A 19,829-nucleotide genomic window follows, 5' to 3' on the forward strand; every position below is an offset into this window, starting at 1 on the left:
GACTCTGAGTAACGGACCATTCCTTATGCATCATTCAAAGAGAGGTCCTGGGATGTGAGCACTTTAATTTCCTACCCATTCTAGATCAATGAGAGTAGCGATGGCTCACTGGCTTGGACAGTCGACCACTGTCCGGGGCCTAGATTGCTAGCAAAAGCTCATGAGCCATGGCACTGAAGGGAGTGACTTTTTGGGAAGAGCAGGGGGAAGTGGGTAACTTTATACTATCTTTAGATTGCAATGAAGTCAGGGCATGGACTCTACTTACCTACTTCCCAAGACTCGGACAGGGGCTAGCACATAGCAAACATTTAACAACCGTAGGTTACAAAATGCAGACACTCACCAAATGATTCAAAGATGCAAGTTCCTGACCTAGGCAGAAAGTAAAGAGTGCTAGTTATTCTCCCATTAAATGGTAAGAAACCACAAGAAAAGTTCTCACCGTTCATACAGAGATGCTTAAGCTACATAGTTCCTTGGGAAAGGCCAGAGTTTGGACAGATTATCTGTAAATATATGCCACTATCTATTTATAAAATTACTAGTTACAATGCATGTTTGATTCTGATTCATAGTGACTGTCAGGCAAAGCGGGAGTTAGCGGGGCAGGTGGGCGAGGAGATAGAGTTGGTAAAAACACTTCAAGGAGCTAGGAGAGGCCAGGACACCTCCCCCCACTCCCCTTTGGTGGGCTTCAGGCCCAGGTGCAGAAGGCTAACTGTTACAGATAACTTTGAACGCTGTTGCTTAGCTCTGGATCTGCAGACAACAAAGTTGCAGTGGAAATTTCCCCAGCTGCTCCCTCCCCCCAGACCTGGGCTATGAAACTCTCCACCTCTCACCTGGCCAGTGTGACTTTGTGGGGCCCGGGGCCATGAACCTCACCCGGGAGCTCAGGATGTCAGGATGCTCCTGTCCCTTTCTCTGCTCTCCCTTCCCTCCCCGGAGCTCTGAAACAAACCTCTGAAACGGTTTTCTACCTTTGCTTTCTTTCCTTCTTTCCATCGATCCTATAGCAGAGAGTCCAACTACCCTCGAGGGTTTCCATGGCAACAATTGTTTCCAGAGTAGAGAGCTTTATCTTCCCCGCTCCGAGCAGCAGGTGGGTTTGAATCACTGACCTGGCGGTTAGCAGCCCAAAGCGTTCCGACAGTGCTACCAGGCTCCTAGGCCCTAATAAAAGCAATCTTACCCTCACAGGAGCGCTGGTGGCGCTGCCAGGTAAGTGCTGGATGGAAAAGCTCAGGTCAGTGGTTCACACCCCGCAGCTGCTCTGGAGGAGGAAGAGGAGCTGTCTGCACCCGGAAAAACTTACAAAGCCGGGGACCAGCCTCCACGGCATGGCATGCATGCGGTGCTAACCTCCTAGAATCTCAAAGTGCTTCAGCTCCATAAATAATCACATGGGCACCTAACCAAACAAGCAGTGAAAGTCATCGGAGTGAGGGAACTGTCTTCATAGGGCTCTCGTGGCCATGTCTCTGGGACCACGCCAACAGGCGTGTGTAGCACTAACAGAGGTCTGCCCAGCCCTGCTCCTCACTGCTCCTCTGGCTGTAGGATGAGCCATCTTTCAAGCAGGAGCAAACAGAGAAAGCCTGAGGGCCTGGGGAGAGCGTGTTTCAAGCCCTGGGTGTGCAGTGGCACAGGCTGCGAGACTAAACGCCTCCGCGGCTGGGTCACAGACACTCAGAGGGGCAGCCCGAGATGATGGGCACTTTCACGTCATCTGGGCTGAGACGATGGACCTGTTGGACAGTGACAGGCGGGCTGCCTGGCCCCTGAATGCAGAGACCAAGGGCCCATGTGGCAGAGAGGCTGAGAACCCAAGAGACTTGTCTACTGGCTGAGCCAACCAAGGACTGTCTCCTCACTGTTTGCTGACCCCGACTCGTGGTAGCCTACTGACTTCCCTACTACACTCCCTTACTTGTGAGCACTGAGTTCTGTGCGCCCACTGCAGCTAAGTGTCCAGCCAGCAAATGCAGGATGGCACAGGAGGAGCAGTGGGTGAATAGCTTAGAGGAGGGCGGGGTGTGGAGAAATGACTGACTCTTGCCTCGCAGCACCGGAGACTCCAGAAGAGAGCAGCTCTGTCCACCTCCATTGCCGTTATTGCAACAGTTATCTTTAAGCTACCCCAGAAGGGGACACGATGGCCCAAAGAGTGGAAGAAGTCATCCCCCAGTGAGCCAGAGACAAAGCCAGGGCTACTACAGAAGTGAGAGACTCCCTGTGCAGACGACTGTGACTTACCTATGAAAAAACTGATATAATCTTTCTTCAGTTTGTCCAAACCAATTTCCAAAAGCATTTGAACTGGAATGGTGCCGCGGAGAGAAACAGTGTCCATGGTCCCATGATAAGACTGGTGAATTAGCTTACTGAGTAAGCTGCTACTCCCACTGTGCAGCTGGGCATCAAGAAAATGTCATAGAACCAAAAATAAGAATAAACACCAATCCAAGAAGCAAACTATCTTAGCTAACATGATGAAAATTATAAGCCTGCTCCGACCCCATCAAGTATTTAAACAAAGCCCACGTGTGGTTGTTGTTAAGGGTCACCGAGGTGGGTCTGACCCAGAGGGACCCCTGCACCGCAGAACCGAACCCTGCCTGCTCCTGCACCATCTTCACAACTGTGCCCATGCTCGAGCCCATTGTGGCGGCCACTGTTAACAAGCAAGCACATTGCTTTCATTCATTTTTCTTACATCATGTTACTGGGGCTCGTACAACTCATCACAATCCATCCATCCATCCATCGTGTCAAGCACATTTGTACATTTGTTGCCATCATCATTCTCAAAACATTTTCTGTCTACTTGAACCCTTGGTATCAGCTCTTCATTTTTCCCCTCCCAAACCCTTGATAACTAAAAAATTATTATTTTTTTCATGTCTTACACTGTCCGATGTCTCTCTTCACCCACTTTTGTTGTCTGTCTCCAAGGAAGGGGGTAATATGTAGATCATTGTGATCGGTTCCCCCTTTTCCCACACCTTCCTCTTCCCTACCTGGTATCACTACTCTCATTGGTCCTGAGGGGTTTATCTGTGTAAACATATACATTTCTAAAAGCCTTTCTTAACCTCATTTAAGCCCAAAGTAATTAAACAAGCCACCACTAAAAACCCCAACTATAATTACCTTTACTAGTATATTTAGAGAGGGAAACGATGGCCCAAAGAGGGGAAATATTTGCGTCATAGGGACAAATACTTTACTACCCCAGATTGATTGGTGCCAACAATTAAAGACACCCCCCCCCCCCCCTACTGGCTGAAAGCTTGCTGGTCTGAGCCCATTCCGAGGCACCTCAGAAGGCAGGTCCAAGATTTGGTTCTGAAAGTGACAGTGTTGGAGACTCTACAGAACACTCCTACCCGGTACACAGGGATGGCCATGAGTTGGAAGTGGCCACTGTTGGGTGCCATCGAGGGAATCTGGACAGACAGCAACCCCGCGTGACAGAACAGAACTGACCGATAGGGTTTTCTCAGCTCTCCTCTTTACAGAAGCCAGTGACCAGGTTTTGCTCCCACAGAGCTGCGGGGTGGGTGTGAATGGCCAACCATGGATAGTGGTTAAATACAACCACTAAACTAGCCCTTGGACCACAAGATATAATTCCACCACAGAGCAAGCAATGCTGGTCTTTTAAGCGTCTGTTATATAAACATATTTTGTATGAACTGGAGAAGGAAATGGGCTGCAGGTCTAATTGCCCCCATGAGCCCCCTGGACCCGAGACCAGACTCAATGGATGACACCTTGCTATCCGCGCTGAGCAACGTGACTGTGACCCTGACAGAGCCTGTTCAAAAGGAGAAAGGTCATGGAACAGACCTATACATCTCCTTGAAAACCAGACGGGATGGATCCAGTGAGACGCAGGGAGCCCCTGACTCTGCTGCCTGGAAGCAATTGTTAAACCTCACACGGAAACTATTAGCCCATAAAGTCCCCTTTTAATGAGACAGCAGCGTGGCTCAGCTCATCAGGAAGGTTTGCCCTGAGCACTGCACTCTTTTAAGGCCTGATCTACACGGGAGCCAACAGCCATCGGTCACACGAAAGCAGTTCAAAGCTTGCATGGAGAGCTTTGCGGGGCACAGGCTAAGGCACGAGGAGAGGCGCTGATGCTGGCAGCACCCGGGGAAGCACGTAACCACTATCACTGAGTTATCACATATAAAATTTGGATGCGTGTATTTGGGGGTGGTGGTGAATGTATATTTTCACCAATTTTTTTCTTTTCATTAAAAACTAGTAATTCCTAACCCTACCATTAGAGCTTATTCATGTTTCAGCAAAATTTGTTTCTAGGCTTTTCTCTGGTTTACAATTTTTTAAGACCATGACATATGTGCCTTTTAAAAAACATTAGCATTTCTCCATGTCATTAAAAATTGTCAACATCCACAATGGATGCATGTATGGATCACGAAGAGATGGAAGAGCTCCCAATTAAAAAAAATTGTCAACATCATTTTAAGAACGACTACATGTACCATTATGTAGCTAAGCCTTTAGTGACTTAGCCATTCCACCAGCAGTGGAAACTTGGGTCACTTACATTTTATTACCAGGAAGGAAGGTGTGATGAATATTCTTACACTAACCCCTGAGGAGGTGCTGAGGGCTCGCCTGGAAGCGTCCCACTAGGGGGCAGTCTTACCCCTTTTAATGACCAAAGTTTCTACTGCTAATGGAGTGGTTAAGCTACATAACGGCACATGTAGTAGTTCTTAAAATGATGTTTCAGAAAGAACAGCATGTGGGATCTTTGAGGCTTGTCTTAAAACAAGCAGCCATCTGAATGAGGTCTCAGCGAAGTCCACATGGAAGACACCCCCACCAGAGAGTGATGCTAAAATCCAAGATCAGAAGCGGGGGCACTGGCTCAGTGCTCATATTCTGAGCATGCATTTTACAGCAGGCTGTGGATGACGGTGAAAGCCTGAACTCCATTTGCAAAGGTCCCCAGTAGACTAAGCCTCCTTTGATTCCCTTGGTCCATGGCCAGGGACGTGGATAGTCCTGTCTTCAGGGTGCACTGGAGAGTGGATGACGACAGATACAGTTTGGTTAAAATTAACATCAATCACTTACTTTCTGTGTTTTACCCTTTTTTATGTTCTAGTTTTTATTATTTCCTACTTTCCTTTTGACTGAGGTTTTCCTATTTTACTTTGTTGTTGTTTTGGGTCTAACTTTTAAAATATGAATTCCAGGATACATAAACTCTATAGCAACAGTAACTAGATTACAGGTTTTTTAGGGTTACGGCAAGGGATGCTGGGGGAAATAGGGAGCTAATAATAACAGGTAGAAAAATGAAGGAAATGCTTGAAAATGGATTATGGTGATGACTGCACAACTCTCTGAAATACAGTTAGACCACTCAACTATATGGTCTGTGAGCTACGTCAATAAAACAAACCCAAAAGGTGTACAGTCTCAGAACCCTCAACAGTCGCTCTGAGTTGGAGTTGACTCGATGGCAAGGGGTTTATCTTGGACTAGCCACTAGGTGCTTGAGAGGAATAAATTATTTAATCTTCAAATCAGCATTCTGAAGTCCTTACTCTTACTCCTATTTTGCAGACAAGGACAGTGGGTACAGGAAAGTAAAGAAATCTAACGATGTTTACACAGGTAGTATTCAAACTCAAGCAGTCTCTTCCAGAGCCTGTCCTTAACCAACACACTCGACTGCTAAGAAAATGTTCCCACAGACATGCGTCAACCTACCCAGGGCTGTATGTCACCACGTTGTAGACTCTGGATGATCAACGTAAAACACTTCACCAGGTCTTGATACGAGACTACACCTGGGAAACAAGTCAGCCTAACATTACTTTCATGGCGTTACATTGCTCTTACAGACACACAAACAGAGCAGAGCGTTTGAGCGTGTGTGCTTTAAGAAAGGGGAGAAGAAAGAAATTAAACAAAGCCAGAAGAATGATTAAAAACATGTTCAAAGAAAGATTGCATGTTTTCCAATCCTGATTGCCAGGAAAGGACATAATTAGCATAATATTAAGGAATGTCTTTTCCTGTGTCTTAACAAATTCAAACATCTCTGTGATGCATGTTTTGGCGACCATCTAAGTCTGAGATCCAAAAATGAAAGTAAAAGGATAGGGTCTACACAGTGTCTCATCTTAGTGCAATTCTTGAGCATAATGTACCATACAGAAATGTATTTGGTGTCATAGGAACCATAATGCCACACAAGACTGGTAGTATAAAGACAACAGGAAAATTCTCTTGCGATCTAAACGGATACCTACTACTGCTCATTCTGCACCACAGCTGCTCGGCAAAGTCAAGGTCGCCCCGCGCTATGAAAATCCTCTCAATGGAGCACTCCACCGCCGCCGCGGAGTCACGCTTCACTGCCTGGGACAGCACAGTTCATCCAGAGCAACAAAAAGGAAAAGGTAACAGAGTTTAAGGACAACAACCTTTTAAACGTTGCTCAGAGGAAATGGGGCCTCGGGAGCACAAGGACACACGTGAGCACATTTTCTAGAACTCCACTCACTACAGAATTACAGTCAAAAGCTGGACTTTTAAAATTGTTTTAAAAACAGAGACCCAAACACAAGCCTTCCACTTTCTTCCTAGGTCAAAATACACACCAAGTCACCTTTATGGCCTCTTTCCATTCATCAAATAAGGACTGAGCTGGCTTGACTTAATAAGGTAATCTTAGGGCACATTAATATACCACCTTATAAATGCTGATAAAGTATTGATGTGGTAATATCTTACAATACACTAATACATGCATTTCTGTATCTCTGCTATCAAGCAACTCGTAATACACATAGATATTAGTTATCTTAAAGATATGGATTACGTCATTAAAAAGTGCCAATGATGACGTTAAAGACCAATAAAAACTGCTCCTAACACATTGTCCTGGCTGTGAGGGCTTCAAAAGCTCACAGAGAAAGTGAACAGAAGAATGATAGCTTTCCCACAAATTTTTTAAAATCCCTGATGTCAGGCAGTTCCATGTGAGGACAGAAGAAATGACCCAAGTTTAATAGCTCCTGCAGCTGCCATTTCTAGCTAATAACAATCTCTTACCTCTGTGTCCTTGACTGTAGAATCACAAAATGCGTCCAGTTTATTTAAGTCTGCAAAAGTAGCAAGCACTTATTAGATTCTCATTTTTCATCATCCTGATTACAAATGGCAAATGAGGCTCGTAAAAGCGTAACTGGGATTTTGAGCAGACTGCTTAACCCTCTGGTGGCAGTACTGGTGCTGCCCCTTGACGTGGTGGGGAGCCCCGGTGCGCGGTGCTGAGCACTGGTGGTACGCCACGGCCACCGTTGCCGCCCTCTGGTCTGTCACGCAAGACATCAGTTAGCCGTCCCGGGTTTAAAAAGCCACTTGGCCGTTGGAACATGGGTCCCTGCTCCTTGACAGCCCTCATAAGCTCTATCGCACCCAGCGCCATCGAGCCACCTCTAACTCACGGCACACCAATATTAGGTCACCGAGGCTGGGGGCTGTGAGCCACCAAACTCCCAGTGAGTAGTTCAGTGCTCTCGTTCGAGGAAGCAGAGTCTAGAAGGGTAAGTTAGGAAAACAAATACCATTGAGGAACTCCTGCACAAGTTCAACAGCAGATTTTACTTCCTGGGGCTCAGGCCATTCCGACACGCCAGTCTTCAGACCATCAGCCAAGGCCTATTTGGGATTAAACACGCCCAGAATCTTGTTAGCAGAAAACAAAGTTGAATCAAGGAGGATACATTTAGGAGTATTTCTGTGTGTTTACCACATGCCAGGTGCAGTTCTAGGCGCAGTTTCCACACGGTGCTGTATGGATGAGTGTGTTACACAATCCCAATAAGCACCCTCGGAGGCAGAGGAGCACCGTCCCAAGCGACTGAGGCTGAGATGCTAGGTCACGCACCGGCCAGAGAGTGCCAGGGAGATGCCCCGCAGCTGGCTCGGATGGCTACAGAATGGTGAGTCCAGACCCACCCTCAAGATGCTTGTCCCTTGGGCCAAGGTCACATCAGACAGATGGAGCAACTGGGCAAACAGCCAATGCTTTACAAACTGACTACAACGTTACGTAAAACAACGTGCACACACTATCGTTAAGTAAAATTAAGGAAAAGGGAGCAGACTGGAACAGGCAGGGGTGAGTACGGGTGTTGTGTAAGTGGAATAAAAGAAAACAGAACATCATGTCCACTTGTAGAGGAGCTTGAGCTCAGAGAGCTCACGACCAGGTACACCTCGGGAATTCTGTGATCGGATGAGGGGCATTTTAACAGAGTGTAGACTTTTCAGTCAGACAGAGACGAGAATTTAGATTCCAGCTCTCCCATGTGCCGGGTGTTTCAACCACGAGCCATCACCTCACCCCACTAGAAGAGCTACAATAAAAAAGAGACGAGATCACCCCAGGCCAGAGCGGGAAGAACTGGCTCCTCCTACTCGCGATGGGGCTGTGGAGTGGAACAGCCACTTTGAAAACTATCTGGCAGGTCCTCAAAAACACAGGGGGCCCTGACCCGGCAAGTCCCCTCCAAGAAATGTGAAAAGTACGTCCACACAGCATTACCCGCAATACCCAAATATGGAAATAACTGCTCAGCAATGAATACACACAAGGAGGCATCTACCTCCATGCAATGGAGCACTCTGCAGCCACCCGTAGGGACGAAGGGCTGGAACATGGCACCGCAGAGATGAGCCTTGAAACATGATGCTGTATGAAAGAAGCCAGCTTCCAAAGACCACATATACAGGATTCTGCTCATACGAAATGTTCGCACAGGCAAATCCATAGACAAAACAACCATAATAAAAACTCAGAGGCTGAGGGGTGGGGCCCGAGGAAGTGATTAATAGGTGACTAAGCTTTCTGGATGATGAAATGTCCTAAGACTCATGGTGGTGATGGCTGTATAACTGTACACACAGAACCATTAAGCAGTAGACATAACACAGGTGAATTTTATGGGATATCTGTACCTCGAGAGAGACATTTTAAGCAAACCAGAGAAGAACGAGGTGGGCAGTGGCTGGGTGATAAGGGGCATGTACAGCAGGCTGACAGACACGTGGGACTTGTACACGAGGCACTTCCTGAGAGTCCACCGGCACTGGAATGACGGCAACACAGACCCTGGACACACGGGCTTCCGTCCTTGGTGCCGCCCAGAACCCCAGGCATTACCCAGCAGAGCCCACGCACGTGCTTGGACGAAGAGAGCGGAATCCACAGAACAGAAACCAGTATGGCGGCGGAAAAGCGAGGCCTCTAAGGCTCCCTCTAATTGCAGGAGAACTTTGACGCTACATTAAGCGAGCACATTGTGAAGCAAACACTGAGTACTAATTCCATGAGCGAGCATTCTTAGGAAAACACGAGCTTTAACGGAAAAGGACTCCCACGTCCATACTCACAAGGAGAAACGTCAGTTGTCTGTGAAGATTCTTCAAAGGGCTTCTGGTCTCTCCAGATTCCACTTTAATATTCTGAAAAGGTCCCACAATGTCAGTTTCCATCTGGAAGGATCACGGTGGTTTACCTCACAGTACAAATAGACAGTGTCATAAGGTATCGATGAATTTTCAGGGTTAGGGCAATACTTCAGTAGACCATCTTACCCAGAGAGGGCACCAACCCTGCCCCTTCTGACACCACCCAAACCCGTCAAGTCGATTCCTACTCAAAGCCACCCTTCAGAGCAGCCGTTCTCAAGCTGTGGGTCGCAACCCCTTTGAGGGTCGGACACCTTTCGCAGGGATCGCCCAAGTCATAACAATAGCAAACTGAAGTAGCAACCAAAATCACGTGATGGTCGGGGGGGCGCCACCACAGGAGGAACGGTATGAACGGCGGCGGCATGAGGAAGGGTGAGAACCACTGCTGTAGAGAGTTTCTGCCACGGGAAGCAGGGAGCCTCTCTCCACTCTCTGCAGAGCAGCAGCTGCACTGGGAGTACCAGCTCCACGGGGCTAGCAGGCGCCGGGCTTCCGATGCTCCCGGGAAAGTGGAACAGACCGAGAAGGACACGACAGAAGAAACAGACAGAAGCACATCTCAAGACTCAATAGTAAAGGGAGCAGGATCATGCCACAGCTAAAATCCTTCAGATAAATGTACTTCACTCTCCCAACGAAACAACTTTGTGCTGTGTAGCCCATGGGTCAAAGTTCAGAACCCTAAGACCTTTCTTGAAAAGATGGAAAAGAAGAAAATGCTGATGCGTGTGAATTCCTTCAATGGGGGACAGCGGCATGAAGAATATAATTATCCACAATCCCACCACCCAGGGCTGCTAACACTGTAGCACGTTTCAACGATAGCCTCTTTCTATACATTTTCTAAAATAAAACATAGTGTACATGCAATTTTATACTCCCTTTTTTGCTTATAAGACACATTTTCTAAAAAAAACCAAAAACCTTCTATTACTACTTAAGACACTTTAAAAGGTGATTTTTAAAGAGACTATAAAACCTATCCAACTATTCTGTAAGAAGACCTACCCAACCAATGCATTACTCTTCCCACGTCCCAGCTCTATCCCGGCCTGGAGTAGCTTTGCACACATGTCTGTGAGAAATTCTGATGAAGTCTTAAGACTCTGTCCTACAAATTTAAGCTGGAGGGGCTCAAAAACATTATCAAGATCCGTGGAGCACTGCCAACACCTACAGTCTTGTAAGAGTAGTGAAGCTGTTGAGTCACTTTGATGTTCACACCTGAGTCCCCTTTCGAGACCTTCTGAATCACTAGCAAAGTCTCTTTTTAGTTTGTTCACTTTAAAAAGTTTTATTGGCTTATACTTCTCACATCATACAACTAAATTGTTCAATCCTATTAAGAAGCGTTGTGCAATCTTGACCAGAATCCATTTAAGGACATTTCCTTCTCCTAGTCCTTGTTGCTAGCTCTCCATCCCCTCCGTCCCCTCTGCTGTGCCTTAAGTAATTATTAATCCGGCTACTATGCCTATAGATTGACTTCTCCTGGTTCCATGTGCAAAGTCACATCAAACAAGAAACCAAAACAATGAACAAGTACCAGAATGACAAAACAAAACAGAGAAACCTCAACTGAAGATAAAGCAGAAAATATTAACATCTGAAAGAAACAACTTTAAAACAGGTCCGAGGGAGATCAAATGATGACTACATAGTAACTGCATCGGCCACTATCTACTATTCAATGACCTGTCTCACAGCCAAGGTTTTCACTTCCCTGGACCCCAGTGGAGGCTTAATCTGTGTGGGATCCTGCAAATGGATTTTGGGCAGCCACAGCCTTCTCTAAGCCGGTGTTCACAATTGAATCTTCAGATTTGGATTTGATGATTTCTAATCCTGGGTTACATAGGTTAGATGGCTGCTTGTTTCAGAGCCCAGACGCTCGTTTCTGAAAACGGAGTAGCGTCAGGTGTCTTCGCTACACTTCCCTATGCCTGCACACGCCCGACAATGTTGATGACCGACTGGGAGGGTCCCGTGACCCAGTGAGGACAAGGAGCTGCTCCTACCAGCGTTGCGGTGGACGAGAGGGGAGGGATTTCAAGGATGTCATCCACAGGGCCCCAGGAGAGATCCAGAGTGATCACCGTCGTCGGCGATGCGGAAGCGGGGTCATCCAAGGTGGACTTGAAGAGCTCGTACTGGGCAAAGCCCCTGGTAGCTACCTGAAAGAGTGGGCCCGGCGGGCTGTGCACTGACACGCTCCCGTTGCCCGAACGGCTTTGTGTGTCACGAGGAAGACAAAGCGCCACACTTGCATGAAAAAGTCAGACTTTTTAACCACTTTTATCTAAAAGGCAAGCTCTCAATTATAGTCATAACCTGGCATAAACATTTGATCTTTCAGAAAATTATCTACTTACATTAGGAGCGAGAAATCCCTCAAACCCGAAAGACAGTAAGAGTTTGGGGGAGAGGGGTGCCTGGGGGGATGAGTAGAGGAAAGGTACTTACAGTTGACGAATGGTGTCTTTTCTTGTGGGAGTTTTTAACATCTTCAAGATGTACCGAGCAATGCTTATCAGCTTCACGACATGAAAGAAAGAGGATTCAAGGCATGGTTCAACCAGACTCTGTTAGGGGGACTAGAAAGTCGCGATGGCTCAAATTTAGAGGGTATTGTGATGTGTCACTACTGATTGTCAAATTAAGTTTTAAATGATAGATTATCAGCTTTATAAAGGAATGAAAGCAGAAAACGGGTCAACAGTACAACGGAAAATATCATTAAATGTTCATGACATATCTGCTTTATCCTCCAATGAGAATTAAAAATAAAATAAAAACAACCCCAAACCACAGACGATCAAACGAAACCCAAACTACACCGGCCGCAGTGCCTTGCGCCGCTCCTTCCAGTGTTTGGGGACAGCTCCGCCAGGCCGCAGGCTCCACACTCGGCCAGACGCACAGCGGTCCAAGCAGCCCTCCTGCGTCCGCTTACTTTTTAAATGTCCAGCACAAAGAACTGTAACTATGGCAATGCACAGAAGAGAGTGAGAAGAGGCACCTCTCACCTTGGCAGCTGGCTACATGCAAGACAATGCCTGTGACGCTGCTGCTGGCCGTGACGGGCTCAGCGCCGAGCCAGCATGTGCCTGCAGGATCGGAACTGTCGCACCTTATCCAAAGGGGAGCAAGGGCAGCCACCGGCCGGCTAATCTTCAAATGGCTCATATTAGGATTGTGAGCCATGGCGTAAAGTCCAATCAACTGCCTTGAAAATATGAGTGAAACGAATCCATTAGAGACAAGAGACTGCTGTTAAGGAACCACAGAGTCAGTCGAGAGTGTGCATGAAAACCCAAGCCAAAGCCACTGCCAGGGAGGCGACTGGGACTCAGTGACCCACAGACAGACCCTTTGGGTTTCTGCGACGCTAAGTCTTTGTGGGGACAGACAGACCATCTTTCTACCTGGGAGTGGCTGCTGGGTTCCAACCACTCAGCGTGTACAGCAGCTATGTCATCAGGGTCCCTTTCAAGCACCCAGCAGCCCCATATGGCAAATTGCAGACTCTAGAGTCAGCAGCAACACACGACCCACACCCGCCCCCTCCCAGGCAGCTGAGAGATGCCATAAAAGGGCGCACCGTCACAGAAATCAGAGAATTAAGTGGCAAGAGGTGAAAGGCACAGCAAGCAAAGACACACACACACCAGAGGGTGACAGAGTGACAGGCTCAGAGTAGACGAGAGATGGAAGGAGGGAGCAAGAGGAAAGGAAAGAGAAAAAGACCCAGATTGGATACATATGATTTCCAACAGGTGTAAGAGCGGTGGCAATTTCACTCACCACCGGAAACTTCTGTGCTAAGGAAAACATACCGTGCCCTCCCAACTGGTACAGCAAGTGCCCCCGCACTCTCACTAGCAGAGAAATCAGAAACGGCCGTCTCTTCGGGCTGAATTTCTTCAATATAACCAGTTTCTTCTTTTTCTAAAGGCTTTAAAATGTTTGGGAAAGGTGTAAGAAGAAAAAGGAACATTTAGATAGTAGGCGACTCCTGGTTCTACTAGGGGATAACAGAGAACACACAGTGGACACATTCCAGGCCCTTAGGCACACAGAAGCCGAGTCTGCTGCCCAAGACTTCTTCAGAGGCTGGAAGAGCAAGGACGCGACTCTGAGGACTAAAGGGTGCCCGACCCTCACACGCATGTGAAAGCTGGACACTGAGTAAGGAAGACCAAGGACAAAGCACTGTACTTGCATTGTGGAGCTGGAGGACAACATGAAAGACCATGGGCTGCAAAAAGGACGAACCAATGTGTCCTGGGAGAAGGATGGCCAGAGGGCTCTGAAGAGACAAGGAGGGCAAGGCTTCATTTTACAACCTTTGGACGTACTGTCAGGAGAGAGCAGTCCCTGCACAAGGACATCAGGCCTGGCAAAAGAAAGGTCAGCGAAAACGAGGAAGGCGGCCAGGAGCTGGACTGACGAACCGGTGGCCACAGTGGGCTCCCACGTAAGAGACGCGCCAAGTTCACGGAGAGACCAGCTGGAAAGCACCTAACCAGCAAGCTCTTCTGGGAGCAAAGCTCCCTGACTGCGTTAGCACTGGTACTCCCGGCCTCTTGCTTCCAAACTCTCACAGTCCGATGGCCTCTTTCCGAGCGTAGTAGGGTTATCAGTTCATCTGGGTTGCATATTCGATCAATTTCAGAATTCTTCCATTTCTTCATCATTAGCTTTAGTGGTTGGTGGGTACATTTGAATACTAATTGTATTCATGGGACTTCTTTGTAGACACATAGATTTTATACTATCACAGAGAAAGCATTGCGCTCAAGGTAGATTTTGAAATGTTCTTTTCGACAAGGAATGGGATGTGATTCCCAGCAGAGTAAAACCTATTCAACATAGGCACTACAAGTCCATTTCAGCTCATCAGTGCCTAGCATACCGCTCGTTGTGCATTCGAGATCACTTCTACGATGTCCAGTTTTCCTACATTCATCCTCTGCTCATTCTATAATCTGATTATTAATGACCATGGTTTTTCTCACGTTCGGTTGTGTCCGGAAAGTTTTCCTCCACCCATGTCATTCTGGCGACTCTGCTCTGGGGAGTCACTCTGCCCTTACCTTCCAGTCTGAGGGGCACGTCTTCTGGGCCTCCGTCGGACACGATTGCACTCTCTTCCTAAGGCTTTAATCCCTCAGCAGTGGACTGCTACTATGTTCTTTCTCCAAGGCTGCTGAAACCTGCTCACCTTGGGTAACCTTGCTGGTGTTTAAAGTACTGACGACTTAGCTTCCAGGATCACGGCAGGACAGTATGACAAAGTGACAGACAGTGGTGTTTGGGAGGGTGGGGGCAAATTCTAGATTTCACCCTTTTCAATATAGTTCTTAGAGCTAGGGCTACTCAAAATCACACACACACACACACACACATCCCCTATGACCCTTTTTAATACCCCACCTTCCTACAACCCTTTCAACTGTATGGATATTTGTAAAGATTAAGGGCATTTTAATTGTCCCCATTCTACATGTCCCAGATACCCCCTCATCTCCGAGCTACAGCCTCCCCGGTGCCCTAACTCAGGTTTCCACAACCTCTCCTCTTCACTTCCTTCTTGGTAGCCTGTCTTCATCTGACTTGATCTTTCCAGCTTTTTCTCTATAAATATTCCCTCTCTTCATAACGAAAATTTGAATTCAATCACAAATTCAAATTCAATTTGCCAATCATCCGTCCACCACATATAAGCAAGAATAACACTCCTTCATTAAAATCAAAGGAAAGCGTAGCGTCTCTCAAAATAAGCCTTCCTGCAAGTGTGTGTGTCTCATTTACAACAGAGATTAACCACTGAAGACCACGAGGTGGCCTTTCCCGTGGGCAGAGGGTTAGAAAAGAAGAAGGGATGGAAAAGGACAAGCGATTGGGCATGACGGGGCTAGAATGGACGAGGTGAAACAAAATGTGCAGAAATTGTTGAATGCAAAACTAATGATCCGCTCTGTAGACCCTTGCCTAACTCACAATAGTGGACAACAAATAAGTAAAATGAAGGCTAGTTGTCTGCTCATGTACCCATCCCATGGCTCCTACAGGCAGCATGAGGGCTCTCAGCACAATAGGACCCAGGCGTCCTTTCAATGGCCCCTCACTTTCCCGGTTCAGAGCCTGTCCCTGGCACTTTAGGATGTCAGGCGACCCAAAGGAGGTGTCCTGGCCTGGAAGCAACTGGAGAACCAGCACTCCCCAGTACAAATCACAACTGCTCTGTCAAACCAAGTATCAGTTCTTTTTTCAGTGCAAGGTTGAACTTCTTGTGAGTGATGGACACATTTAAGAGACCACCATCTGTTACATTTTACAACAAAAAGTGAAACCTAGCAGCGCATGTTGGTGCAGGGCAGTCGCTGGTAACGTGGCCACTGAGCACTTGAAACTGGCTAGGCCGGCGGGTCCCAACCTGTGGCTCAGGATGCCTATGGGGGTGGAACGACCCTTTCACAGGGGTCGCCTGATTCGTAACAGTAGCAAAATGACAGCGATGAAGTAGCAACAAAAATAATTGTACGGTTCAGGGGTCACCATCACATGAGGAAGTGTATGAAAGGGCCACGGCATGAGGCAGGTGGAGAACCACTGGGCTGGTCCAAACTGAGATGTAAGTGTAACATACAGACCCAATTCTGAAGGCAGAGTGCGATATAAATGTTTAAAGCAATAGCTGCTGAGATGATCATTTTAACGTCTGGCTTACAGAAACAGCACAAGGGCATCTGGGGCTTATGAAACTGTTCTCTATGCTGACTAGGGTGGTGATTATGAGACTGTGTTAAAATATGCAAAACTGGACATCAAACTTGTAAAAAGTCGATTTAAAAAAAAAATTAAAAACAATTTAAGTGGGGACTCATACAACTCTTACCAAAATCCATACATACATCCATTCATTCTCAAAACATTTGCTTTCTGTTTGTGCCTTTGGCATCAGCTCCTCATTTTTGCCCCTCCCTCCCCGCTCCCTCATGAATTTAATAATTTATGAATTATTATTTTGTCATATCTTACCCACTCCCTTCACTTTTTTGTTGTCCATCCTCCAGGGATGAGGTTATATGTAGATCCTTATAATTGGTTCCCCCTTTCCACCCTCCGGGTATTGCCACTCTCACTACTGGTCCTGAAGGGATCATCAGTCCTGGATTCCCTGTGTTTCCAGTTCCTATCTGTACCAGTGTACATCCTCTGGTCTTGCCAGATTTGTAAGGTAGAATTGGGATCATGATAGTGGGGAGGCGAGCAGAAGGGGGAGGAAGCATTTAGGAACTAGAGGAAAGTTGTATATTTCATCGTTGCTACACTGCACCCTGACTGGCTCATCTCCTCCCGGCGACACTTCTGTCAGGGAATGTCCAGTTGCCTACAGATGGGTCTTGGGTCCCCAATCTGCACTCCCCCTCATTCACAATGATTTGATTTTTTGTTCTTTGATACCTGATGCCAATCAAAAAAAAAAAACATTTAAGTGCATTTCTTCTCATCTTTTTAAGACTACTAGAATATTAAAAAATTTAAATTAAAAATTTTAAATGATCCAATGGTTCACATTATACTTATATTAGACAGTACTGTTACTCCTAAAATCATTAGCATCCACTTTAAGGACTATTACCAATTTTGGTCACTCAGGATTACATACAAAAAAGTTCCAGTACTACTTACCACTTTTTCCATAATGAATACTATGTCATCTTCATTTAAAATATCCTTCAGGGGGTTTGGCTGGCCTTTGCTGATGAGCTGCACCTGGATATCAGTCTGTCAGAAAGAATGTCGAGCAATGTCACACATTACACAGCCACCCATGCAAGCATTTCACTACAGAAAGGCCCGTTCTCCCTCGTGCTTAGAAAAGCTAGCTCCCAGACACACTACCTATCTTTTCACTCCATAGATCACCACTTTTACTAACCTGCTGGGTACTGTACATTCTTCTAGACTTTTTTCAAGCATGTAAATAAACCCATTGAAATAAAAACGGATAATCATGTAGACATCTGCTAGTTAGGATTTTAAGAAAAACAGTATATTTGGATAGTTTTATACCATGAACCTTTTCATAGTTCCTGAAATATCTTTGGCTCTCTATGACAATGGCTCTATAGCTCTTCCAACACATACTCAATTATTCTAAACCAACCTCACTGCCATCGTGTTGATTCCTCCTCATGGTGACCCTCCAGAGTAGAGTAGAACTGTCCCTGTGTAGTCCCAAGACTGTGACTCTCTAGGTGTAGAAAGCCTCCGCTTTCTCCTGGGAATAGCTAGTAGTTTCAAACTGCTGACCTTGTGGTTAGCAACCCAAAGCATAACACACAGCACCACAGGGCTCCTATGGTCAATTACATAGAAGGGAAAAAAAGCCAAAACACAACAGATCTGTGGTCGCCAAGGGCTGGGCGTGGAGAAGGGTTGGCTACAAAGTATAGAAGGGCATTTTTGTAGATAACAGAAATAGTTTGTATCTTGTGGGGAAGTTATATGACTGAATGCAGAGGTCAAAGCTCAGTACTAGATCCTGAAAAGGGTAAATTTTTTAGTATATAAATTAACCTTAATAAGGTTATCTTTTAAAAATCCATACTTTTAGGATTACTGAGCTATGATTACATTTTTTAATTGCTCATACCTCGTAAATAAATGGGCCTTTGCAGATTCCTTTCTGTTCATCTTCAAATGCCCTGAAATGCAAGAGCACATGTAAGAAAATGCCAGTGTAAGGTATCACTTTCTCTCTGGCAGCACCTGAGGGAAAATAAAAAACAAAACCCGCTGCTACTCATGGCAACCGTGAAGCATCGCTGGGGAGAAGGGAAGAGACGGCAGACTTATGAGCAGTGAATGGCCATTGGGACAACACTCAATTGCATGCACTAACATAGTCCTTGTTAAGGCTTAACCCAAAAATAGTCTCCCAAAGTCTCATTAAATTCTGGACGAATTTAACCGGTAAAAATGAGTTTGCCTTGAGCATTATGGCCTTTGAGAAGGAACCAAGGGAGGCAGGAAGTTGATGCTCATGGGGGAGGAACAAATGTCATCAAAGTCGAATTGGTTTATGTTTGGCTGTCTATTCTCAACAACAAATGAAAAGATGAAAAGATTTATAAATCGTCATACTGAGATACTCAAGACATTGTTAGTTGAGGAAAAAGCTTTTCTATGATGTTCAACCGTTTGAAAGTATTGATAAAGAAGAAAGCACAATAAAGGTAAACAACAAATGACAGCATTTAGAAATGCTTTGATAACCAGTTCTCTAGCGCAGTCTCAGGACAAGCAGCTGCTATGTGCTTCACCTGAATTTGTTAGAAAGGCAAGTTCGACCCAGGACTGAAAGATGGCGTCTCCCGTGCCACTGAAGGAGAAGCGCCTCCTGGATGTCAGGATCTCAGAGCTGCCCAGCTGGGTGCTGATGCGGGACTTCACCCCGACGGGCATTTTCGGCGCATTTCGGAGAGGTTACGATCGGTATTATAGCAAGTATGTCAACGTGAGGAAGGGGAGCGTCGCAGGCCTGTCCATGGTGTTGGCGGCCTATGTGGTTTTCAGCTACTGCCTATCCTACAAGGAGCTCAAACACGAGCGATTACGGAAGTACCACTGAGAATGCCACGGTGAGGGCGGCCTGCTTTCCTGGTCTGGCCACTTGCCTTGCCACCCCCCCCTCCCATCCACCCGGCAAGAGCCCTTGATAATGTGCCCAATAAAAGGTGCAGGCCTGAAAAAAAAAAAAAAAGAAAGGCAAGTTCATTGGCTCCACTTCCAAAACCAAAAGCCAACTCCCTGCCGTTGAATCGATTGACTCCGAGCGACTACACAGGGCAGGGTAGAATTGCCCCAGTGGGCTTCGGAGAAACTCTTTACGGGGCGTTCCAGGGACATAATGGATACTTGCTCAGCAGTCTAAAACCACCAGCCGCTCTGCGAGAGAAAGTTAGGGCTCTCCACACCAGTAGAGTTCTACCCTATCCTATAGGATCACTACAGTCGGCATGGAATCCAGGGCAGTGGGAGAAATCTTGACTGGAGTCGAGAACTCTGTCTTTCTGCCACGGTTATTCATTGCAGGTGTGCGTGGGAACGACCTTGCATAACCATTAAGCCCCCAGAACACCTTGGACTCCGCCTCAACCTACTAAACCAGAAACGTCGGCGCTGGAGCCCAGCCAGATGATTCTAATAACACGCTCAATTTGGTTAATGCATTTGAAGGCTAATCAAAGCCAGTTCCAATCCCTCAGCTCCTCTGA

The 19,829-nt window shown here is 46.6% G+C and overlaps 2 protein-coding genes across 3 annotated transcripts in view; one reads left to right on the forward strand and one right to left on the reverse strand.

Moving 5' to 3' along the window:
• Positions 1-19,829, reverse strand: part of ZWILCH (zwilch kinetochore protein) — a 34,592-nt gene that overhangs the window by 13,811 nt on the left and 952 nt on the right. For both annotated transcript variants that reach the window (XM_075535814.1, XM_075535812.1), the window contains exons 2-14: positions 18,206-18,257; positions 17,239-17,334; positions 13,377-13,495; positions 12,567-12,766; positions 12,004-12,074; positions 11,559-11,714; positions 9,460-9,531; positions 7,629-7,722; positions 7,114-7,163; positions 6,309-6,417; positions 5,764-5,843; positions 2,260-2,416; positions 347-375 (exon numbers count right to left, since the gene is read on the reverse strand). In XM_075535814.1, the coding sequence (XP_075391929.1) occupies positions 347-375; positions 2,260-2,416; positions 5,764-5,843; positions 6,309-6,417; positions 7,114-7,163; positions 7,629-7,722; positions 9,460-9,531; positions 11,559-11,714; positions 12,004-12,074; positions 12,567-12,766; positions 13,377-13,495; positions 17,239-17,334; positions 18,206-18,257 (1,285 nt within the window). The remainder of the gene's footprint in view (positions 1-346; positions 376-2,259; positions 2,417-5,763; positions 5,844-6,308; positions 6,418-7,113; positions 7,164-7,628; positions 7,723-9,459; positions 9,532-11,558; positions 11,715-12,003; positions 12,075-12,566; positions 12,767-13,376; positions 13,496-17,238; positions 17,335-18,205; positions 18,258-19,829) is intronic.
• Positions 18,908-19,319, forward strand: LOC142430402 (ATP synthase F(0) complex subunit f, mitochondrial). The gene has a single exon (XM_075535519.1). It carries the CDS (start codon positions 18,917-18,919, stop codon positions 19,181-19,183), a length of 267 nt encoding a protein of 88 aa, XP_075391634.1. The 5' UTR covers positions 18,908-18,916; the 3' UTR covers positions 19,184-19,319.

Source organism: Tenrec ecaudatus, chromosome 17 (genome assembly GCF_050624435.1).
Source record: "Tenrec ecaudatus isolate mTenEca1 chromosome 17, mTenEca1.hap1, whole genome shotgun sequence".
Classification (NCBI taxonomy): Eukaryota; Metazoa; Chordata; class Mammalia; order Afrosoricida; family Tenrecidae; genus Tenrec; species Tenrec ecaudatus.